Source organism: Acinonyx jubatus, chromosome A1, assembly GCF_027475565.1.
Source record: "Acinonyx jubatus isolate Ajub_Pintada_27869175 chromosome A1, VMU_Ajub_asm_v1.0, whole genome shotgun sequence".
Classification (NCBI taxonomy): Eukaryota; Metazoa; Chordata; class Mammalia; order Carnivora; family Felidae; genus Acinonyx; species Acinonyx jubatus.
Window position 1 is genome coordinate 66,293,421 of NC_069380.1, and position 25,491 is coordinate 66,318,911.

General features: G+C 43.3%; 1 protein-coding gene across 5 annotated transcripts in view; it reads right to left on the reverse strand.

Annotated features, from left to right (window-relative positions):
• Positions 1–22,757, reverse strand: part of DZIP1 (DAZ interacting zinc finger protein 1) — a 55,057-nt gene extending 32,300 nt beyond the window's left edge. For 2 of the 5 annotated variants that reach the window (XM_027065105.2, XM_027065102.2), the window contains exons 1-8: positions 22,661–22,757; positions 22,071–22,298; positions 20,758–21,004; positions 20,086–20,646; positions 12,584–12,668; positions 9,749–9,873; positions 7,001–7,162; positions 1,436–1,573 (exon numbers count right to left, since the gene is read on the reverse strand). In XM_027065105.2, coding sequence (XP_026920906.1) covers positions 1,436–1,573; positions 7,001–7,162; positions 9,749–9,873; positions 12,584–12,668; positions 20,086–20,646; positions 20,758–20,760 — 1,074 coding nt within the window. In that variant the 5' untranslated portion in view covers positions 20,761–21,004; positions 22,071–22,298; positions 22,661–22,757. The remainder of the gene's footprint in view (positions 1–1,435; positions 1,574–7,000; positions 7,163–9,748; positions 9,874–12,583; positions 12,669–20,085; positions 20,647–20,757; positions 21,005–22,070; positions 22,299–22,660) is intronic. The other 3 variants (XM_027065103.2, XM_027065104.2, XM_027065106.2) reach the window with 3 other exon arrangements.
• Positions 22,758–25,491: the final 2,734 nt, after the last annotated feature.

Genomic DNA, 25,491 nt, shown 5'->3' on the forward strand with positions numbered 1-25,491 from the left:
AGTGCTCATCCCAACCAGTGCTCTCCTCAATGCCCATCACCCATTTTCTCCTCTCCCTCATCAACCCTCAGTTTGTTTTCTATATTTAACAGTCTCTTATGGTTTGCCTCCCTCTCTGTTTGTAACTATTTTTTCCCCTTCCCTTCCCCTATGGTCTTCTGTTAAGTTTCTCAAGTTCCACACATGAGTGAAAACATGTATCTGTCTTTCTCTGACTGACTTATTTCACTTAGCATAATGCCCTCCACTTCTATCCATGTTGCTGCCAATGGCCAGATTTCATTCTTTCTCATTGACAAGTAGTATTCCATTGTATATATAAACCACATCTTCTTTATCCATTCATCAGCTGATAGACATTTAGGCTCTTTCCATAACTTGGCTATTGTTGAAAGCGCTGCTATAAACATTGGGGTACACAAGCCCCTATGCATCAGCACTCCGGTATCCTTTGGATAAATTCCTAGTAGTGCTATTGCTGGGTCATAGGGCAGTTCTATTTTTAATTTTTTGAGGAACCTCCACACTGTTTTCCAGAGCAGCTGCACCAGTTTGCATTCCCACCGACAATGCAAGAGGGTTCCGTTTCTCCACATCCTCACCAGCATCTGTTGTTTCCTGAGTTGTTAATTTTAGCCACTCTGACTGGTATGAGGTGGTATCTCAATGTGGTTTTGATTTGTATTTCCCTGATAAGTGATGTTTAGCATCTTTTCATGTGTCTGTTGGCCATCTGGATGTCTTCTTTGGAAAAGTGTCTATTCACGTCTTTTGCCCATGTCTTCACTGGATTATTTGTTTGTCGGGTGTTGAGTTTGGTAAGTTCTTTATAGTTTTTGGATACTAATCCTTTATCCAATATGTCGTTTGCAAATATTTTTTTCAACAAAATCCTAACTTCATAAACTTTAATCTCCATTTGTTTCCTGGTAAAAAGCAATGTTCCCCTAAACCAGGAGGGCGAAAATTGCCAGAATGACAACTGTGCTGATTATGGACACCACTTTCCACATGACTGTAATTAGGTTTCATAAATGAAGAAGACCATCAGTACAGCAATGCAGCCAGATATTTCAGCTCTAAAAATAAAGTTAGTGCTTCATTATGCCTTTCTAGGGCTTTTGACAGCAGGGACCTACCTCTGAAATACGAAAAATAAACTCTAAGGTAATCCCACACAATTCAAGTTGATACTGTGTTAGCCAAAAATGAAACAGTTTCGCCAACCAGTCTATATCTGCATCTGTTAGTCAATCAACAAGCATCTAATGAACGGCTATGATTAATTATATGTGTATTAGGAGACAAGAAGAAAAGAACTAGCTTCATGGTCACGGGAAGAGACAAACCCTTTTTTTATAGGAAATGCTTGCTGTAAACTGCTTCAGGAAGAAAAATCAGGCTCCGGCTGCAGTTACTGGCCACTGGCACATACCTGACTATCAAGAAGTTGCATCACATTCTGGAAATCCTGGGGATACTGAGGACGTTCTTCTTTAAACTCACGTGCGTCTTTTAACGTGCCAATATTGGACTTGATCTGCATGTTGGACTTCTGGATTTCTGACAATTGCTATGAAAGAAAATAAATGCAAACTCACTGGTGCAGATGTTTATACTTTCAAAAGACTGAACACAAATAAAATTGGGGAACATGTAGCCACTTTTATTTTCATTTAATTTTTTTTAATGTTTATTTATTATTTTTTTTCAGACAGAGAGAGAGAGAGAGAGTGAGCAGGGGCAGAGGAGGGGCAGAGAGAGGGAGACACAGAATTTGAAGTAGGCTCCAGACTCCACATTGTCAGCACAGAGCCTGATGTGGGGCTCGAGCTCAAGGACTGTGAGATCGTGACCTGAGCCGAAGTCGGATGCTTAACTGACTGAGCCACCCAGGCGCCCCAACATGTAGCCACGTTTAAATCCGACTATCCTTACTAGATGCTTGTTGTGCTTTCTCCTTCTCCCACCTACTGGTTTTCCAGTTTTCTTTCTGCTTTCCAGTTTTTCCAACAGCGTATGTACGGGGTGATTGCAACAGAAAGGACAACCTAACTTTCTAATCTTATACAATGGGTCTTAAAATTTCTGATGGGCACACAACAGTGTCCAGGAACAGAGGAACTGCGTGCAGCTGGTTCTCATGATTATTTCTTTTTATTTTTTTACTTATTTGTATTCCTAATATAAATACAATTTTTTATGTTTATTTATTTATTTACTTATTTATTTATTTTGAGAGAGGCAGTGAAGGCGGGGGGGGGGCATGTGCAGGGGAGAGGCAGAGAGAGAGAGGGAGATGGAGAATCCCAAGCAGGCTCCGCCCTGTCAGCATGGAGCCCGATGCGGGGCTCGAACTCATGCACTGTGAGATCATAACCTGAGCCGAAACCAAGAGTCAGATGCTTGACTGACTGAGCCAGCCAGGTGCCCAGGTTCTCATGACAATTGAGTGGTGAGGCCACCATCATCCTGCAACTGTATCCGTGAACCCATGTGGGACAACATGTTTTAATTTTACCTATTGCTTGTTATGTTATTCCTAAAGTTAGCAGCGGTAAAAAACCCTCAGAAAAATCACAGAAGGTAATACGTTAACCAAAGAAACAAAAGGGTGGGGAGCATCGCTCCCCTGCTTAAATCTGGGCTGAACACAGCCACTTCTTTTCAAATAGTACAGTGTGAAATTGGTGGAGGCTGACTTCTCAGCAGAGAAACTTGACCGACACAACCTGAGCCGGGTGATCAAGGTCAACACCAACAACCATTAATCATGAAGAGAGTATTAGCCTTGAGATGATGTGATGAAAACTGTAACTTTATCACTGAGGGTTTCATCCCCCAAACCTGTAAGCCCAGTCTAACCAAGAGAAGACTCCTGGGTGAATTCCAGTAGAGGGGCGTCCTACTGACAGGTAAAGTACTCCTCAAAATTGTCCAGGTCACTGAAAACAAGTCAGAGAAACTGTCTCAGACAAGCTAAGGAGGTGTGACAACTAAATATCATGTGGTATCCTGGAGAGGACCCTGGAGCAGAAAAGTGACGTTAGGTAAAAGCTAAAGAAGTGGAACCACAGTATGGAGTTTAATTAATACTAATATATCAGTATTGGCTCATCAACCGTAACAAATGTACCAGACTAAGTTGTCAGTAAGATGGAAAACTGTACAGGGTAGGAGAGGGGGGTGTTACATGAAATTTTCTGTACTGGATGCTCAATTTTTCTGTAAGCTTAACTATTCTAAAAAATGAAGTCTCTTATAAATAATAATTTTAGGGGCACTTGGATGGCTCAGTCAGTTAAGCATCCAACTCCTGGTTTCCACTCAGTTCATGATCTCTCAGTTCATGAGTTTGAGCCCCGTGTTGGGCTCTGGGCTGGCAGCATGGAGCCCGCTTGGGATTCTCGCTCTCTGCCCCTCCCCCACTCACACTATTTCTGTCCCTCTCAAAATACATAAATAAACTTAAAAAATAATAATAATTTTAAAAACCATCTATAGCTAAAAATGGGTAAACAACCCACATGTTGTCAACTGATGAACAGACAAATGAAATACGATATTCATGGTTGTTGGCGAGGATGTGGAGAAAGAGGGTCTCTTTTGCATTGTTGGTGGGTGCAGCCACTCTGGAAAACAGTATGGAGGTTCCTCAAAAAGCTAAAAATAGAACTCCCCTACGACCCAGCAATTGCACTACTAGGCATCTATCCATGGGATACAGGTGTGCTGTTTCGAAGGGACACATGCACCCCCATGTTTATAGCAGCACTATCAATAGTCAAAGTATGGAAAGAGCCCAAATGTCCATCGATGGATGAATGGATAAAGAAAATGTGGTATATATACATACATATATGTGTATATATATATATATATACATACATACACAATGGAGTATTACTCAGCAATCAAAAAGAATGAAATCTTGCCATCTGCAACTATGTGGATGGAACTGGAGGGTATTATGCTAAGTGAAATTAGTCAGTCAGAGAAAGACAAAAATCATATGACTTCACTCATATGAGGAATTTAAGACACAAAACAGATGAACATAAAGGAAGGGAAACAAAATAATATAAAAACAGGGAGGAGGACAAAACAGAAGAGGCTCATAAATATGGAGAACAAACTGAGGGTTGCTGGAGGGGTTGTAGGAGGGGGGATGGGTTTAATGGGTAAGGGGTATTAAGGAATCTACTGAAATCATTGCTTCACTATATACTATTTTGGACGCAAACTTTAAAAAATAAAAAATAAAGTTAAATTAAAAAACAATCTGAAACTCTACATAAAAAAAAAAGAAAAAGAAGTATGATATTCATGGAATGGAAAATCATGCGGCAACTACAGGAATGAAATAGTGATGTATATATATCCTTACGACGTGGATGAATCCCAGAAACATTATACTAACTGGGAAGCAGCTGCTCACAAAAGATCACATATTGTATGATTCAATTCACACGTAACGTCCAGAATGGGCAGATCCACAGAGACAGAAAGCAGATCTGTGGTTGCCAGTGGCTTGGGGGAGGGAGTGCCAATGGGCACAACGTTTCTCGTGGTGATGAAATATTCCAAAACGTGAGGATGGATGCACAACCCTGTGAACATACTAAAAACTACCAAACTGTGCACTCTAAGTGGGTGAATTTTATGGTATAGAAACTATATCTCAATAAAGCCATCTTTTTACCCCCCCACCCCCCGAAAAATGTAGGAGTGGTAAAAAAGCCCTATGTGGGAAAAATTCCCAATCCACTATTAAAATTATCCCGGGAGCAGGGAGCTGGGGGCAGGATCCTGGATGGAACCTTAGGCAAAAGAACTCTAATTAGCAGCTTATCACAAAGGGAAAAATGAGTACAGCCTTGATGAAGATGTGAGAAGCCAGTCTTAAATTGGTTAGTATCGCAATCCACCAGTGGGTTATACGGCATCCCACTTTGAACCACAGATAGGAGTTCAGGAAAGGTCCCTGGTGCAGGGGTCGAAAAAGAAACCATGGATAGAGAAATTACTGCCTAGGTGTTCTGATGCTTAGAAACAACAACCAAGGAGAGGTGATATGGAATGACTGAACCAACAGGAAGTTGTAGCCCTACAAAAAAAGACACAGTGAACCATCCAAATTTATTCCCTTTCAACTTTTTATTTGCAAATTACAACTTATAGAAATGTTGAGGGGCACCTGGGTGGTTCAGCTGATTGAGCAACTGACTCTTGATTTCGGCTCAGGTCATGATCTCACAGTTCATGAGATTGAGCCCTGCATTGGGCTCTGCACTGACAGCATGGAGTCTGCTTGAGATTCTCTCTCTCTCTCCCTCTTTCTCTCTCTGTTCTTCCCCTGCTAGTGCTTGTGCACTCTCTCAAAATAAATAAAAATTAAAAAAAAAATGAAAAAGAAAAGTTGAAAGAATAATATAATGAACACCCATTTGGACCAATTGTTAACATTTTGCCATGTTTGCTTTATAAAGATATGATGGGGCTGGCAAATTTTCTGTAAAGAGCCAGACGGTATTCTGGCTTCGGGAGACACATAAGGCCTTGGTGATAATCACTCACCTGTACGGCTCCAGCACAAAAGCACCACAGACAAAGTGTAAAGGAACACATGTGGTCGTATGCCAATAAAACTTACGGACACAGAAATGTAAACTTCATGTAATTTTTATGTGTTGTGACATATTCTTCTTATGACCTTTTTCAACCATTTAGAAATATTAAAACCTTTCTTGGTTCACTGGCCATACAAAGATGGGTGGTATGTCTGATTCGGTTCACAGGTTGTGGTTTCCCTACCCCTATGCAAGAGTTCAAGGCGCTTTAGAGAAGGCCTTGAGCCATATTCCAAAAATATCTTTCCGTTTTAGTTTGTAAAACTTATTGGCCTCTAGAGGGAGCTCAAGGATCTTGCTTCCTTTCCCCAAGGGTGCCCCGGGACTGGGCTGCCCATCCAGCTCAAATCATTTCTTCGCTGGAGGACAGCGATCACTGTCACAGAGGTTAAGGTCCCAGCCCAGCAAGACATGTCTCTGTCTATGCATGTGACCAGGGCAGTGTGGAACAAGACTGCTCCTATAAGGGATGGAGACTCATTTAGTTACATTCTGCTTGCTCAGAACAGCTGTCCTTCCCACCGACCAGGAAGGGACCTGGCAAAAAAAATTCTACTTCTGTCCTTTGTGGGTTGGCTTTCTTCTTCCACATTGGTGATCTGTGTCAGCCTTTCCGGAAAGTTCCTTTGGAACTTAGAAAGCTTCAGAATTCAGGGAGGAGGCTTATGGCTTATTGGCTATCCTAACTAGCTAAGGAAACAGAGACCCTCTTCTATGATCTGACCAAGGGTACCAAATGTACCAAATGTTCTTTTTTTTTTTTTAAGATTTATTTAATCTTTATTTTTTTTTATTTTATTTTTTAAATTTTTTAAACCTTTATTGATTTTTGAGACAGAGAGAGAGAGAGCATGAACGGCGGAGGTTCAGAGAGAGATGGAGACACAGAATCTGAAACAGGCTCCAGGCTCTGAGCTGTCAGCACAGAGCCCGATGTGGGGCTTGAACTCACGGACTGTGAGATCATGACCTGAGCTGAAGTCAGACGCTCAACCGACTGAGCCACCCGGGCGCCCCATAATCTTTACTTTTTAGTTAATCCCTATACCCAACATGGGGCTTGAACTCACAGCCTCGAGATTAAGCATTGCATGCTCCACCGACTGAGCCAGCCAGGAGCCCCTCAAATGTACCAAGTGTTCTGCACATGCGTTTGGAGCCAAAGCTCCCACTTTCAAAGAAATGACTTTTCTGACTTGCTCTGTCTTCTGTATGTCTCAAGCTCCCTCAGGACTCTCAAGAAAGGGGCTGTCTGGACCAGGGCACAATAAAGTGATTTCTAGATCCACTGGCCATAATGCCATTCTAATGTTACCTCTCAAGGCAACAATCCTACCAATACTATGAGGAGTACTTGGTTTAATACTTACATATTCTAATGCTGAATTCTTGGAGGTCAATTCTTTAAACTCCTTCATAAACATTTCCTTGACTTTTTCCATTTCATCAACTAGTTTCTCCTTTTCTTCTTCTTTCCATCTATCAAATAACTTCAGAAATTCTTCCTCTTTTGTTTTCTGCATTTCATATTCCTGAAATTATTTGAATGCATGGTTTTAAAAGTTCTATATGAAGCAAAATTTTAAATAAATGACATGTGTAAAATTTTAAATAAATGGACATAGCTCTAGCTAGTATTGAGTGTATCAGTTAGGTGTGCAATAACACTTCATATAATGGCAACGTCCACAGCGATTTTTCCAAACCAAAAACAGCACATGGCATCCTTTCATCCTTACACCTCTTAAAATACAAACACAGAGGTCCAAAGTCTCAAGAGTTCGGTGATCTATGAACTTGTATAGTAGATATGCAATAATATGTAAAATGTAAACATCCTTTAAAAGAAAATGTCTATTGAGCAGAAGAACCATTCTCAATACTGTATCAATTTGGATAGAGTAGCCCCATCTCACTCCCAAAACACAAATTCCTATTTATACAAGCTAAATTTATGTCTAGTCAATCAGCCTTTGATTTCTCAATGACCTTCAATTTTGGGTTTTTTTTGTTTTGTTTTTTTTTTTACCTAACTGCAGACTTAACACAATAAACAAACTTAGTCTGACATATACAGAACACCCAAGAGCAGCAGAACATACATTCTTGTTAAACGCTCATGGAAGATTCACCAGGAGAGAGCAAATGTTAGGTCACAAAAGAGTCTCAAAAATTTTAATTATTTATTTTTAAGTTTATTTATCAATTTTGAGGGAAGGGGGAGAGGCAGAGAGAGAGGGAGAGAGAATTCCAAGCAGGCTCCCCCGCTGTCAGCGCAGAGCCCGATGCGGGGCTCAAATCTCATGAACCATGAAATCATGACCTGGGCTGAAATTAAGAATAGAATGCTCAACCGACTGAGTCACCCAGGCTCCCCTCTCAATAAATTTTAAAAGATTGAAAGTGTGCTAAGTGTATTTCCCAACCACAGTGGAATGAAGCCAGAAATCAATAACAGAAGAAAATCTGGAAAATTCACAAATACTTAAAAAATTAAACACTGTACTCTTAAGCAACCAATGAGACAAAGAAAAACTCACTAGGGAAATTAGAAAATACTTTGAGATGGATGAAAATTAAAACACAACATATCAAAAAAAAAAAAAAAAGGAGAAACCAAAGCAGTGCTAAGAGGGAAATTTATAGCTGTAAATGCCTATGTTAAAAAAAGAAAGATGTCAGGAGACAAAGGTTACTTAACAATAACAGAGATCAATTTATCAAGAAGGTATAAGAATTATAAATATTTATGTATCCAACATTGCAGCATCTAAATTTATAAAGCATATACTAACAGAACAAAAAGGAGAAATAAACAGCAAAACAGTAATCATAGGGGACTTTAATACCCACTCTCAACAATGGATAGATCACCCAGACACAAAGTCAATAAGGAAACCCAGGATTTGAACACTTCATACCAAATGGACCCAATAGACATATAATATCCAACAGATAGTATCCAGCAGAACACACAGTCTGCTTAGCTCATGTGGAACTTTCTCCAGGATAGATCATACATTAGATGACAAGTCTTAACAAATTCAAGAGGACTGAATTTATATCAAGTATCTTTTCTGACCACAATTGTATGCAACTAGAAATCAGTAACAGGAAGGGGGAGCCTGGGAGGCTCATTTGGTTAAGTGACAGACCAGCTCAGGTCATGATCTCTTGGTTCATGAGTTTGAGACCCACATTGGGCTCGGTGCTGAACAGCTTGGAACCTGGAGCTTGCTTTGAATTCTGTCTCTTTCTCTCTCTCTCTGCCCCTCCCCCACTTGTGCTTTCTCTCTTTCTCCCAGAACTAAACATTAAGAAAAAGAAGAAGAAATCAGCAACAGGAGGAAAATGAAAATTTACAAATATGTGGAAAATAAACAATACACTACTGAACAACCAATGCATCAAAGAAGGAATCAAAAGGGAAGTAAATAAGATCTTGAGATAAACAAAAATGGAAACACAACATACAAAAACGTATGTGATATGGCAAAAGCAGTTTTAAGAGGAGAGTTCACAGCTAAAAATGTCTACATTAAGAAAAAAAGAAATATCTCAAGTAAACAATCTAACTTTATGCCTCAAGATCTAGAAAAAAAAACAACTATGCTCAAAGTTAGCAGGAGGAAGGAAATATAAAGATTAGAGCAGAAATAATAAAATAGAGAACAGAAAAACAATGGAAAAGATGAACAATACTAAGAGTTGGAGCTTTTGAAAAGATAAACAAAATTAACCAACTCTTAGCTAGACTAACCAAGAAAAGAAAAAGGACTCAAATAAATTATAAATGAAAGAGGAGACATTACAACGGACACTACAGAATTACAAAAGATTATAACAGCCCACTATGCATATGATTATATGCCAACAAATTGGACCATCTCAAAGAAATGGATAAATTGCTAGAAACATGCAACCTACCAACACTGAATCATGGAAAAACAAAATCTGAACAGACCAATGAATAAGGAGATTGAATCAGTAATCAAATACCTCCCAACAAAGAAAAGCCCAGGACCAGATGGCTTTACTGGTGAATTCCACCAAACATTTAAAAGGAATTAATCCCGATCCTTCTCACCATCCCACCGTTTCCGAACTTAGTACCGTACCTTAGAGAACCTGACAGCGTGGGCGTGCTGTGCAGCCTCCAGCTGAGACTTGGTGAGCTGCAGCTGCTCCTTCAGCATGTCAATCTCACTCTGGAGCTTATCAGTCTGTGCCTTTTTCTTATACTCTGTTGCAACAGAAATATTTTATTAAAATACCACCTCTACTGAAACCTATCTGAAAACTTACAGGGTCTTATTGATATGACAAAGACAAAGGAAACTGCTCCAACTTGGGATATTATTACTTTTTTGTGCCACATGAGCCAATTTTTGCTCATGAGTGTTTACTCGCAGCCCATCGTGTTACTGGGCACTGAATTACTTTCAGCAGATTATTTCGGCCACTGTATTGGATTACCCTCCAGAGACAGTGTGAGAGCCCATTCAGGGAATAATAATGGTGACAAGGAATAATCCCGGGCTCTTCTTTGAGATGCCTGTCTCGGTGAGAGAAGGGAAGCTTCCACGGCAGGTCACTATCTTTCTGGCTCCCACCACATTCTCCTGGGAACCCCATCAGTGCTAAGACAATCAGAGGCTGGCATTCAAGATGCAAACTGGGGCCATAAACTGTTCACAGGGCCAAAAAGAGGTACCAGAAGGTTGTAAAAGGAAGCAACAAGTGAAGGGAAGATACTTATGTACATGTACTTACATGAAGATGTGCACATGACTGAATGGATGTACATGTGTCTGTGAGTGTAGACATGCAAGGTATGAAAGCCAAAGTGGAAAGTCAGAATCTCAAAGATGACCTGAAGAAATAATACTCATTTCAGAGTCCGAAATACTCTCTGAAACGAGTATGAGATAGAATAAGATACTGAAACAGAAGAGAAAGAAGGTCAGTTTCACACGGAAGAATGGTAGATTAATTAAACTATTTAACCTTCCCAATCTCTCCACTATATTGCTAAGTAGTATCAACGGTCCATGACTTCCATGTGGAATTTTATGCCATTCGTATTGTTTATACAAAGCTTAGCTATTTTCCTAAATCAATCTGTTTGTCCGAAATAGTCAGGAATGGAAACAGACTGGCAAAAAAGGGAGGTTTCAGAAAGCAAGTACTTAGTGACAAGTTAGGAGTACGTACATCTAGATATGAAAACATTAAGATCATAATGAGAATTCCAGTGGGTTACTGGTCTGTAGGCAATCTGCAGAATGCTTTGATCTGCAAGAAGAAATAGACCTGGTACTTTTTATTTTTAAGAATATTTAAGTAACAGGAAATCTAGTTGATAAGCCACCGAACTCCTGCCCTCTCTTGCTTATTTTCCTCCTCTAAACATGGTTAATTCATATCAGCACCCAAATACATCTTTGTATCTCCCGCATCAAATGAAACAAAAATTTTCCCTTTGTTCCACATTTTCTTCCAGACAATGCTTCATGTCTCTGCTGTCCTTCCCAGCAAATGTTACTGAAGCAAATGTCTACAACATGACCACTTGCTCACCTGATTGTCAGCTCAGCTCACTCCCCTTGGGTTTTTGTCCACACCAATCCACTGAAGCTGCTATGTCAAGGTCAACAACAGCCATCGTGACAGCAATAACCAATTCTCAGTCTTCATCTTACTCTATCTACGCCTCAGGTACATTCAATAAATTGGTCACTGCCTCCTTCCTGAAACACTTGTTTCCCTTGGTTTCCATGACAACACACTCCCCAGGTCTCCCTCCTGCTTCCATAACTATTTCTCACCCACTAGGCTGCTCCTCCTGAGCTCCTGATGTTGGGAGAGCCTTGAGGCTGGCCCCTAGCCACCTTCTCTTCTCTGTCTAGGTGAACTCATCCAGCCCAGCTCTGCTAACGACTCCTGGATTTGTATCTCCACCCTGGGCCTCACCGTGACCTCCAGACCCCCTGCATCTCCACTCGCATGGCGTTTGTATGTGTGCCTCAGGTTTACCCTGGCCAACACACACTCTCATTCTCCTTCCTTCCTCAGCCCACCTCCCACCCCTAGGTCCCCACCTCAGTAGACGTCACTGCCACTCACCCAAATGTACAGGACAAAATCCAAGACTGTATTTCTCTTATCTCTTGTTCTCATGCTAAGTCACACGTCTGTGGGCTCTGTGCAGAACACACGTCCTCTCCATCTTCACTTCTCTGGTCTTCCCTGGTCCCGTCCTGGTCCTGCTGCCACATCACTCACCTGCATTACCCCAGTAGCCTCCTCACTCTTCCATCTGCTTCCACCACCACGGCCCCTACGCTCTTCACCAGCCGCTACCCACATTCCTGGCCTGGGCCTTCAATGCCCCACGTGACCTGGCCCCCTCCCTTCCAATGTCCCCACACACTACTGCCTTGCTCGCTCTATTCCACTGATCTTCTGTCTGTTCCTCAAACATGCTGTGCTGCCTGCCCCTCACACCTCCGACACTCAGAGCTCCCCATGTCTGGGATATTCATTCCCCAGCTTTTCCCCGGGCTGGAACCTCCTCATCAATCCAGTCTCTGATCAAATAAGGCCTCCTCCACGAAGACTTTGCTGACCACCTCCACCCCATTCTTGTTTTATTTTCCGTGTTGCATTTGCCACCATTTGAGAGGAACCACTCATTTATTTAAGTGTGTTTCCTCTGCCCCTCCTAACAGAATGTAAGACCCCAGAGGGCAGAACTTGGTCTGTTTTGTGTGCGCCCATAGCCCCAGGCCTGGTGCTGTGCATGGCACATAGTAGGCGCTCAATATTTCATGAATGAACAAAGACTATGATACTTTTAGAAGGACTGAGAGATGCACTGGACCATGCCTCACTGAAAATAGAGAAAGGTACCAAAAGGAAAACAGCTCTGTGAAGCTGAGCTCGTGACTTACCAAGGTGAGAATCTTCAGGGTGGCGGCGCTGAATGTGACTTTGTAGAAAAGCTTGGTTCATAAAGGCCTTATCACAAAAATGGCACTGAAAAGGAGACAGCAACAAATCTGAATGTCTGTAACAAGTGCTCTCCCACCTAATTTCAATTAAATTGGGGTACCTAAAGCACCACCTCTTGGGAACGGTCCCCCAAAAGATATCATCCCGGCAAGGGATACTAAAAGCAGGACTAAAAAGACAACTGTAAACCAGGGTGTTCTCTCCAAACTGAGAACAAGGCAGTGACAGCTATCTCTCGACAGCCAGAGTAGCCCATTTGGGTGCCTGCAGGAACCCCTGATGCTGCTCCTGTTCCACAGCTGGTTCCCAGCCTGTCACCAACTTGTTCGAGACACTCCAGCCATGCCAGTCTTCTTTCTGTCCCTCAAGCAGGCCAAATTCAGCCTCTGCATGAGCTTGTGCCCAGCCTGAACCTTGCCAAGACCTTCCCCCCACTGGCTCCTTCCTGACATTCAGGAGTCATTCCAGGAGCATCTTCCCCACTGGGCACGTCCTCAACAAGACCTTGGCAGATGGCCCTCCTGCCAGTCACTGTCCCACCACACTTACTTTCATCATTGCATGTCTCAACAGTTACTATTTCCATGTTTAGCCACTTCACTTGTTTATTGTTCTCTGCTCAATCCCTCTTGGTTCTAGAATGTCACATTCCTGACAGTGTGGGCTCTTGTCTATCTTATTCATAGCATTATTCCCAGATCCCAGCATTAATAAATCACTGAACATATACTTAGAAATACTTGGCCTCCTAAAATGAATTTTACTGAAAAAAAACCCCACAAATATTTCTATTTTCCACTTTAACACAGATTCAAATTTTAAGCAAAAATTCCACTTGTTTCATCTATATCTTTGTTCCTGGATTACCCTGAATTAAAACCTGGATATTATATATTTCATTTGTTAGTATTTCAGAATCCATCTCTAAAAGGACATTTTTTTTCTTAATTTTTTTTTAACATTTATTCATTTTTGAGAGACAGAGCATGTGTGGGGGAGGGGCAGAGAGAGGGAGACACAGAATCTGAAGCAGGCTCCAGGCTTTGAGCTGTCAGCACAGAGCCTAAAGCAGGGCTCAAATTCACGAACTGTGAGATCATGACCTGAGCTGAAGTCAGACATTTAACCAACTGAGCCACCCAGGAGCCTCTAAAAGGACATTCTTAGAAAAAAATTTTACAGTTTGTTTTGAATCAGGATCCAAATACAGCCATATCCTGCAACTGCTCATTATGTCTCTCCACTGTCTTCTGGTCTATAGACCGCCCCCGCCCCCCCATCTCTCTTTTATCTTTGCAATTCTTTTGCTGAAGAAACTAAACACGTGTACTACAGAGTTTCTTCCAGTTTGGATTTTGCAGTTTCATTTTCATTGTGCTACAAACATGTTCTTCTATTCATGTGCAGTATTGCCTTACTCCAAATCAGTATAACTGCATCAGAAGTTCAGGGTCTCTTTCCCAGAAAGCCAACATTATGGCATATTTCTTGGCCTTGCATTTCGGGGAGTCTTTAAAGTATCTTTCCAGCCTTCTCTGCTCTTGATGACTGCTCAAGTTTAGTATGTCATGGCCTGCCCACTGGACTCAGATGTCAGTGTGGGCTTTAGGGCCGGGCACAGCACTGGAGAAAGGAAAGGATGAGGCTTTCTGAAAACTGTGACTTTTAATTTCTAAAATCAAAAAATAGATATTTTAACTATTTGAACAATACAGAAAAGCCATGAACTCAGGGTAAGAAGGGGTAGGAAAACCTAAACTGTAATTGACAAATTGCTGGAGGCTCACAGTGGAAGAGTCTAAGAGTTAAAAACTCCAGGGAAGAGGGGAACTTTCCCAACTTGGTAAAGACTAGCTACAACAAACACCTACAGCTAATATCACGCTTGGTGGAAAAACTCAAAGCTTCCCCACTAAGATCAGGTACAAGGCAAGGAAGTCCCTTTTCACTGCTGCTTTTCAACATTGTACTAGAAGTCCTTGCTAATGCAATAAGGCAAGGAAAGGAAGTAACAAATACACAGATTAGGGAGGAAGATACAGAATTTCTTTGTTTGCAGATGACATTAATGTCTTTATAGAAAATCCAAAAGAATTGGCAAAACAAACAAACAAAAACCCACAACAATCCCAGAACTAACAACCAGGTATAGCAAAGTTGTGGGATAGAAGGTTAATATACTAAAGTCAACTGCTTTCCTATATTCCATAATGGAAAGATAGAATTTGAAATTAAAAACAAATCATCCTTTACATTAGCACCCCAAAAATGAATACTTATGTATGAACCCAACAAAATATGTATGAGATCTAGGGGCACCTGGTTGGCTCAGCAGGTTAAATGTCCGACTCTTGATTTTGGCTCAGGTCATGATCTCATGGTTGTGGGATCAAGCCCAGAGTCAGGCTCCATCCTGGGCATGGGACCTGCTTAAGGTTCTCTCTCTCCCTCTCCCTCTGCCCCTTCCCTGCTTGTGTTCTCATATGCATACACACTCTCTCTCAAAAAAATAAAATAAAATAAAACATGTAAAATATCTATAGGAGGGAAACTACAAAGTTCTGAAGAGCAAATGAAAGAACTAAATAAATGAATATCTGTGTTAATGGATAAGAAGACTCAATATTGTCAAAATGTCAATTTTCCCTATGTTGATCTACAGAGTCAATGCAACCCTAATCAAAATCCCAGCAAGTTACTTTGTGGTTAACAACAAACTGATTCTAAAGTTTGTATGAAGAAGCAAAAGTCCTAAAATAGCCAACGAGGTATTGAAGGAGAAGGACAAAGTTGGAGGACTGATGCTACTCAACTTTATGACTTACTATATAAAGCTACAGTAATCAAGACAGTGTGGTATTGTCTAAGGAACAGACAAACAGATCAGTGGAGCAGAAGAGAGAGCCAAGAAATAAACCCATATAAATATCACCACCTGATCTTTGACAAAGGAGCAAAAACAATACAATGGAACAAAGACAGTTTCTTCAACAATGGTACTGGAAAAACTGGACATCCACAAAGAAATGAATGTTGACACAGACTTCACATCCTTTACAAAATCGAACTCAAAGGGATCACCAACCTAAATGTAAAAGGCCAAACTATAAAACTCCTAAAAATAACATAGAAGAAAACCTAGATGATCTCGATGATGCCTTTTTAGATTCAACACCAGAGACACAATCCATGAAAGAAATAATTGAGGGCACCTGGGTGGCTCAGTTGGTTAAGCAAACAACTTTTCATTTTGGCTCAGGTCATGATCGCATGGTTCATGAGTTCAAGCCCCACACGGGGTTCTGCAATGTCACAGTGTGGAGCCTGCTTGGGATTCTCTCTCTCCCTCCCTCTCTGCCCCTCCCTCATGTGTGCATTTGCTCTCTCTCAAAATAAATAAATAAAAATTTTAAAGAGAAATAACTGATGAACAAGACTTCATTAAAATTCAAAACTTCTGTTCTGCAAAAGACAATGTGAAGAAAATGAGAAAACAAGCCACAGACTGGGAGAAAACATTTGCAAAACACACACAACTGATAAAAGACTGTTACCCAAAATATACAAAGAACTCTTAAAACTCAACAAAAAGAAAACAAACAACTACAAAATAGTCCAAAGACTATAATAGACACCTCACCAAAGAAGATACACAGATGGCAATTAAGCATAGGAAAAGATGCTCCACATAACGTGTCATTAGGGAAATGCAAATTTAAACAATGAGATACCACCCTACACCCATTAGAATCACCAAAATCCAGAGCATTGACATCAGCAAATGCTGGCAAGGAAGTGGAGCAACAGGAACTCTCACCCATTGCTGGTGGGAATGCAAAATGATACAGCCACTTAGATTTCCTATGCCCATACAGAAACCTGCACACGTATCAGTTTATAGCAGCATTATTCATAATTGCCAAAGCTTGGAAGCAACCAAGATGTTCTTCAGTAAGTGACCAGATAAATGAGACATGGAAGGACATTAAGTGCATTTTATTAAGTAAAAGAAACCAATCTGAAAAGGCTAAATCCTGAGTGATACCAACTATATGACATTCTGGAAAAGGCAAAATTACAGAGACAGTAAAAAGACCAGTGGTTGCCAGAGGTTGGTTAAGGGTGTGGGGAATGAATTGGGTCACAGCGTTATAAGATGCATACTTTTAACCTATGTCTCTCTGACTGCAAAACGCATGCTTTTTTTCTTTTTGTTTTTCTAATGTTCATTATTTTTGAAAGACAGAGCAGGGGAGGGGCAGAGAGAGGGGGAGACAGAGAATCTGAAGCAGGCTCTGCGCTGACAGCAAAGAGCCCAACGCAGAGCTCAAATTCACAAACCGTGAGATTGTGACCTGAGCTGGTCAGATGCTTAGCCAACTGAGCAACCCAGGCACCCCAAAATGCATGCTTTTTTCTACCCCAACACTATCTCCACTGAAAAACTGCAACCAGGGTCAGAAATTCACTGACATAGATTCCAAAATCTGCCTGTAGTGCTAAAGCATGGACAGGAATCTGAGTCTTCCAGCTGCGAAAACAAAAGTTCTTCTTAAAATGAGTCTAAGTCCTGTTATGATACACTGGTATTTTTTAATTTCATTAAAAAAATAATTTGACAACCACATCATTGGCACACACTGGCCTTTACACATGGCCATGAGACTTCCCCAGCTTTTGGAGGTCTCCATAAACACAAATTCATGACTGCAGGCTAAAGTCAAATAGCTATTTAAACAAAATCAATTGTCTTCCTATAAATCTTATCATAGGCCAAATATCCTCACATGTCCGAACCTGGAGTTGAAATAATTGTAACATCTTGGGCCCCCAGCTGGCCTATGTGCCAACTATTCTTAGCAGCAGACTTGACTTCCCCTCCCTGAATCACCGCTTCTTACAGCATTATCACGGCAACCCCTGGCCTTCTTCCTGTACCACCGCTATTCACCTCCTAGGAAAGGTGTGAGGCCTTGCAGAGATCCTGAGGAGTCACAGCTCACTACCAAGAAGCCAGTGTGGAAATCAACACCACATGTCAGATGCCATTTGCTGAGACTTCCTTATGCTGCATGTGCATTAGCTCATGGAATTCTCAGAACAGCCCTAAAAGATACCTACTACTAATGTTCTCATTTTCCAGATGAGGAAACTGAGGTCTAGATGTTAACTGACTTGCATGGTGGAATAGTTAGGATTCAAACCCAGACAGTCTAACTCTGGAATTGTCACCCTAAAGGGCTAACACTGCTCAGTCCATCAAGAGACAATGGCAAGGCACCTAAGAGAGCGGAGTGTTATATACCACACTAAGTAGGAATGGTCTGGGCAATCCTACCTCTACATGGTCACACTGGGGCACGCCATACACCCAACACTGTTATTCAGAGACTCTGCTGAGTGGCCAACTTGGCAGGTGTCAGTCATTAAATAAAACGAAGCCCTTACCTTTATTCATGTGTATCATTCAAACTTGAAAATCTTTACTAACACCTATTTCTATAGTAACTAAAAGAATGAAAAAATGTTCATAAACATAAAATTTCTGTATGTTATAGCTGTTAACATATCACTGATTGCTACCAAAGCTAAATTATTTTTAATGTCTAAATAGAACCTATTCTATTCATTGTTTAATAGATGTATTTATAAAAGGCCATATCAACACTATTTATAAATATGTACATGGCATTTATGAAACAAATAGGCAATTAGCAACATTAGGTGTCATTTGAGGATTATATCTCAGGGTTGTGTACCCAAGGCTAAACACTAAGCCTTTCTAACAGTATTCTGTCCCAACTGTTCACCTATCTTAAGTACACTTCTCTCAAGGCTCCTGTTGGGTCAGTCCTAAGCACTAATGACCTCACCATAATCTGTGCCTACACCCAGTTCTCTGCATTTACTCACGCTGCTAGTACCTAAGTCCACTGAGGCTTTTTTTTCCTCCCAGTAAACTCTACTCCTACCATGGGGCTCGAACTCACAACCCTAAGATCAAGAGTCACATGCTCTACTGACTGAACCTGCCAGGCGCCCATTCACTGAGGACTTTTAATTCATATTTAGCCAAAGTGACTACAATGTTAGGATATGAAATCAGTCTTGTCAGCCTGTTGATTCTTTGATAACTTTATCAAACATTGTTGATACCCTTTGCATTTTCTCCATCTAATCAATAAAAAAATATATACAACTGATTTCTATTATACTAAAAAATTACAATATTTATCTTAGCTCAGTATCTAACCTGTAAAAGTTAGAGATTAAACACAGAAAAGCAAGAGGTTTCAATTTTTTTAATACTATTGTTACATTAATAAAATATATTTTATTTTACTTTTTAATGTTTATTTTGAGAGAGAGTACACATGCAAGTGGGGTAGAGACAGAGAGAGGGAGAGAGAGAATCCTAAGCAGACTCCATGCTCAGCACAGAGGCAGCCCCCAGGTTAGCTCACTGGGCTAGATCTCATCACTGAGCCAGAAAATCAAGAGCAGGATGCTTAACCAAGACACCCAGGTGCCCCATAAATATATTTAAAATACTACATGTTCAGGGGTGCCTGGGTGGCTCAGTTGGTTAAGCTTCTGACTTCGGCTCAGGTCATGATCTCACGGTTTGTGGGTTCAAGCCCACAAAGTCAGGCTCTGTGCTGACAACTGGGAGCCTGGAGCCTGCTTCAGATTTTGTGTCTCCCTCTCTCTCTGCCCCTCCCCCACTGGCACTCTGTGTGTGTCTCTCTCTCAAAAATAAACATTAAAATTTTTTTTTAAAATACCAGTTCAATTAACAAATACTGTTGTTCTATATCATTAATATTGTTACATTAGTCAGTGTTCTTGGTCTTAGGAGATATGCAAACTGAACTACTTAGGAGTCTGGAACTCACTGGCCAAGGGTTCAAAAATAATATGTATATATAGAATGAGAAAATAAAGCAAATGTGGCAAATGTTAACAACTGGAGAATCTGGGTGAGGGGTTTATGAAGTTCTTTGCACTATTCTTACAACTTTTCAGCAAGCTTGAAAATATCTTGAAATAAAAGCCCCACAAATTTAATCATTCCAGATCATCTGGGGCCAGACCTCGACAGCAATTTGTACCCGGTTTATTTCTCATTACATCAATTAGGGGGAGGACACAGTTTCTTAAACAGCCAACGTTTATAAAGAGGACTTTCAGCAAAGCACGACAGACAACATTGCTTGTTTAATTATTAATCCTCTGGTTGTCTACAGAAGGTAACGAACCATGTCAGCTGTTGGTTAAAATTACTATTTTGCTTAACTATGTTGTTTCTTCTGATTTACAGTAAAAATCTCACGAAGGGGAAAAAAAAAGTCGGTGATCTAGGAAAGGACTCTCAATACCGAGGTGGAAATCGAGGATGTTAAACTGGATTATGAATCGGAATCACAACGCAGCGTCCCACCTGGTAATAGCTGGCTTTGGTCTCGATCATCAGCTGCTGGGTCGAGATTATCTTTTTCCTGCGTTTACACTCTTCCTTGAGTAACTTGATCTCACCGGCCTGCTTGGTGAGGAGCTTCCTGCTCTGCTCGCCATCGGCCAGGCTCAGGCGCAGCCGCTCTTCCAGGTGGTGCAGCTGCGAGGTGAGGAACTCCTGCGAGTGCAGCAGGTACTCGATGGTGAGCTGCGCCAGGCGGATGAGCTTCAGCAGCACCGGGTCCACCCCCGACTGGCAGTGCGGGCACTTCTCGTCCTCCAGCTTGCAGAAGGTGATGTTCATGATGTTCTCCTGCAGCGTGAGCACGTCCACGGCGCCCGCCACCTTGTCCACGTCGATGGCGCTCAGCCGCCGCCAGTCGACGCTCTCCAGCCGCGGCCGGAACTGGAAGAAGGGCAGGGGGACCGACGCCACGCTGGGGGGGCCACAGGCCATCGTGGCCGCTCCCGCCGCGGCAGCTGCTGCGGGGGCGTCGGGTCCTTCCAGGCCGCTGGCCAGCGGGTAGTAGACGTGCTTCTGAAAGGGCTGCGGGGAGGAGGCAGCGTAGGGGCGGTGAGGGTGCTGGGAGTCCCGGGGAGCCCCGGCCGCCCCCAGTCCCACATCGCCAGGCAGCCCGACCTCCCCGCTCTCACTTACCATGCTTGGAAGCAAACCCGCGGCCTCAGCTGGTATCCGAGGAGGGGGCGGTCCCGTCTACCCGGCCCCGGCCGCCTCCCGGGCCGCCGCCGCCCCACCCTTCGGGAGCTGGAGATGGCCGGGTCTCCCGCGGCGGCGGCGGCGGCCTAAGGTCTGGGCGTCCAGGCCGTTGCTATGGCAGCGCCCAGACCCGGACTTAGAGCAAAGGGCGCGCCAGCCCCCGCACAGTCAGCGTGCGCCCAGGGCCCTGCGGGACCAGAGGAGACCTCGTGGGCGAGCCCGTCCACGGAAGAGGGCACTTCCTGAGCGCCAGCTCACCGGGCCACCACCCTCCCTGGCTCTGGGGCTGACCCTCCCTGTCCTTAAGGAGTGGGGAGCCACATCCCCGGGAACTTTCCGTTCCGGCCGCTAGCCTCCGGTTATTCACCCCTGTCCTCACCTTAGATTTTGAGATCAGAAATGCCTATTCATCCTCCTCTTTTACACACAGACTTAAGAAACGTTAAACAACAAAACTATGTAAAATTAAATGGGATGGAGGGGAATTGGCTTCAAAACAGCAGGAAGACACTTTTGGGGCTATAACAGAAATATTCTGTTTTGATTGTGCTTGCTGTTTGTTGATTACCCGGGTATATACATTTGCCAAAACTTATCGAATTGTGCATTGAAAATTAAGGGTGCATTTGTACATTATATCTCAATAAAGTTTTAAAAATTAAAATAGTGGCAGAGCTAATTATATCTGACGGCAGGCTTTCTAAATTTCTTACACCTGAAATACTTTTTAAAATGGGGTCTCTTTTCCTCTATGGATTGCCTACATATAAAAATAAGATACTGGTAAGTACAAGACACTGATAAAAGTACAAATTAAGGGGCGCCTGGGTGGCTCAGTCGGTTAAGTGTCCGACTTCAGCTCAGGTCACGATCTCAATCTGGCGGCTTTTGAGTTGGAGCCCCGCACGCATTGGGCTCTGTGCTGACCGCTTGGAGCCTGGATCCTGCTTCGGATTCTGTGTCCTCTCTCTCTGCCCCTCCCCCGCTCATGCTCGCTCTCTCTCTCTGTCTCAAAAGTAAATAAACATTAAAAAAAAAAGTACAAATTAAGGAACTTCCACAGATATTATTAATACTTTTTGTACTTGTCTTCCCAAAAGGGTACCTTTTCAAAATGTGAAGGTAAAAAAATTATATATATATATATATACATATATATATATATATATATATATATATATATATATATATATGGAGGGGAACTTTAACCATCAGCTTTGTACCATCAAGTTTTAGAGGGCCCCGGTGTTTACCTTACAAACTTGTGAGGCAGCTGCATTCTGTGATCTGCAGAGATCTGCAGCATCTGCTGCTAGTTGCTCTAGCAGCAACTTGTAGACATCAGGCCTTTCATTCTTGGGGTCTTTTGGGTGATGCCTGTGGCTACCACAGAGATCAATGAGCTGAGGAAAAGCCAGACATTCCTCAATCCACCGGGGTGTCCCTGCGTGGACCAACCATCAGGAATTTTTTTTTCTTTCCTAACAGCCAGATATGTGAGTAGGAGAAAGGAAAATACCATTCAGAGTAACTTCAAGCAAAGTTGTAATATCAAATATTTTTAGCACTCCCAGATATTGTGAACTAGAAATAAATCCATATAAAAACATCCAAGAAATAAAGCATGCAGTTCATATGACTTCATATAAACTGTACATCCAAACAACTTTTAATGGGTCTTTAGGAAAAAAGAACTATTAACGGTTCACTGCAGCCAGTATAAAATTAAAGATCTAGGTTCAAAGTTTGATTCTTCCATATACTTGCTGCTTGACCTAGAACAAGTTATGTCAGTCCCAGGCCTCAGTTTCCCTATCTGTTTAAAGGACGTCAGGTTACCGACCTGGCAGGTCTGTGTCCTGTGGGCTCCATCCACTGGACTGCAGGATCAGCGGGAACAAGGGCCGTGATTTCTTTTGCTCACCGTGTGTCCCCAGCACCTAACAACGGACAGGCACAGTGAGGAGCTGAGAATTTGCCAAATGGACACGTGGATAAAGAATGATTGAATGAATTAGGCGCTTAAATAACTGTCGGCTCCCGGCCGGTATCCCTCCTATTTTCTGTGCCTCTGGCCTCTTAAGGGATTCACCCGTGCTCTGGGCCCAGGCCCTTGGAGCTGAATGAGAGGGCTGGTCCGCACGCCCCCACTGCGGTCCAGGGAAGAGGCGCGCGGGACTGAGGTGCCCATCTCTGTTCGCTGCCGCCACTCCGGCCCAGAGCGCCGCGCTGCTGGCCATCCTTGCCCCTTTGGTTGAATCTCGGTCGCAAGATGGCCGGAACAGGAAAGAAGGGGGCACGCTTTCCCGTTCCCTCCGTCCCCCATCCCGGGGCTGGGCAGCAGCCTCGCGCGGCGCAACCAGTCCTTGGTGCACTGCAGGGCCGGCCAGCTGAACCCGCAAAGACAAAGGCCGAGCTAGGCGGGCTCCAGCGAGGGCTCGGCGCCACCCGTTAGAAGGTAAACTGAGGGTGGGGGCTGCCGCAGCCTTGCCAGCGGGGTCTGCAGTGCCTCGGCTCGCAGCCGGGGAAAGCAGGCGGAGGCCCTGGCTTCGCGGGCCCCGAGATGCCCGGTCCGCCGCAAGCTCCCAAGGTCTCCGGGCGCATCCCGGGCCTCGGCTCACCCCAGGTGCGCGCTCCTTGGCGGGCGCCGGGCGCTGCAGGCTGACCGGGGCGACGCTGGGGGCCCAGACCCCAGAGGCGCTGCTGGCGCAGGCGGGGCCGGCGGAGGCAGAGGAGCAGCCGAGCGGGAGGCGGCGGGCCGACTCCTTCTTCCAGGGCGCAGGATGAAGCCTGTCTGGTTTGGGCAAGTTGCGGCGTGGCGGGCCTGGCGCCGTTGGGGCCTTTCCAGACTCGCGGCCGCTGGCGCCTCGGGATCCCCCACCCCCCACCCGCCCCCCTCCCCTCTGCGATCTCCCTCCGGCCTCTCCTCTCGGCGTCCCAGCTCCTCTGGCAGCTGGGCGGGACCGCGCGCGTCTAGACCGCAGAACTAAAATGCGCTCCGCCAATCCCGCCGTTGGTGCAGACACGTGGTGCCGGGGCGCGCTCTGTTGCTGGCGTGGGATGTTCTTCCCAGAAAGGCTTTTCAAAGAGAAACCAGGTTCAGTCCAATCCTTCGGGTGGCCTGGCCCTCACCATAGGGGCTTTCTGTGAACTCACTCCCAAGAAGAGAGGAGTTTTCATTGTAGAAGTCTGCAGATGCAAGGAACCTTGAAGAGGCTATCTAATGCAGCTGTGCATTTGAGTGACGTGGAAAACGGGATTAGGGTCTGTGCACAGAAGCACACACGGAGTAAACCCACGTAGGTTTCCGCGTTCTTTCGGTTTTGTCCACTTCAGGACGCGAGGCACGTATCTCTGTTGGTACAAAGTTTGACAGTGGGGGGAGATGGGATGTCGCAGTTCAAGAGTAGTGTAGTTATTTTTTTAACCTAAAATTGGAACACTTGGTCTGACAATTGGACAAAATTCAGTATTTTAAAATAAGTAGTAATCCGGAAAGTATGTATTCATGTATCATTTATAACAGCCATGAGCTTGACCCAGATTGAGGAATTTGAGTGCGTATTTTGCATAATTTTAGCGTCTGCTCTAGCAAAAAAATGTTCTTCACTTAGAAAGGAGTAACTACAGAATCTTTTCAGGATGGTAACATGTTTTCCCTGTGATTCTCCCTGACCCAATCAATTGTGTATCGCATTTTATTTAGCACAAGTCTTCAAGCATAGTAGTAGCTTAATAAGTATTTATGTGAATTCCTTTCTTTAGTTTTTACTTGAAATCATGAGGCCTTGCACAGCCTTGGTGAGATTTTTAAATGTGTTGAATTTTAAAATGCTTCAATTCGAAAGTGAATCCAAGATCCCATAAGAATCCTCCTCTAAAGTAGAATGGTTAGGGGGCACCTGAGTGGCTCCCTGGGTTAAGCTTCTGACTTGGGCTCAGGTCATGATCTCACAGTTGGTGAGTCTGAGCCCTGCCTTGGGCTCTGTGCTGACAGCTCAGAGCCTGGAGCCTGCTTCAGATTGTGTATCTCCCTCTCTCACTGTGCCTCCCATGTTCATGCTCTGTCTCTCTCTCAAAAATAAATAAACTTAAAAAAAAAAGTAGAATGGGTAAAGATCTCTAGGTAGAATTTTCAGGCATTATGAAGTAGAAAGGCCATTGCTTTTGCAAAGTCTATACTCTGTAGCCCTTTCTGGTATGTGTGTGAGTGTGTGTGTGTGTGTGTGTGTGTGTGTGTGTGTGTAGCATGATTGTTGAACATTATTTGATGATACACCATTTGAGTTCCTCATATCCATCATTCCCCATGGTCAGTGCCTTACCCCACATATATGGAGTTGGAAGAAATAAAGTGAACCAGTTGACTTTGGTAAGGCATGGCAATCATTCATACATTCTTGATTCTTTCAAACTTCTCATACCAGTTAGCACAGCCCAGCAGGAAGTGGTTATGATAATTACACAATTCGCTTTTAAGAAGCTATGTAGGGGGGCACCAGGGTGACTCAGTCAGTTAAGTGTCAGACTTCAACTCAGGTCATGATCTTGGGGTTCACAAGTTCAAGCCCTGCATCAGGCTCTGTGCTGACAGCTCAGAGACTAGAGCCTGCTTCAGAATCTGTGTCTCTCTGCCCCTCCCCTGCTCATGTTCTGTCTCTCTCTCTCTCTCAA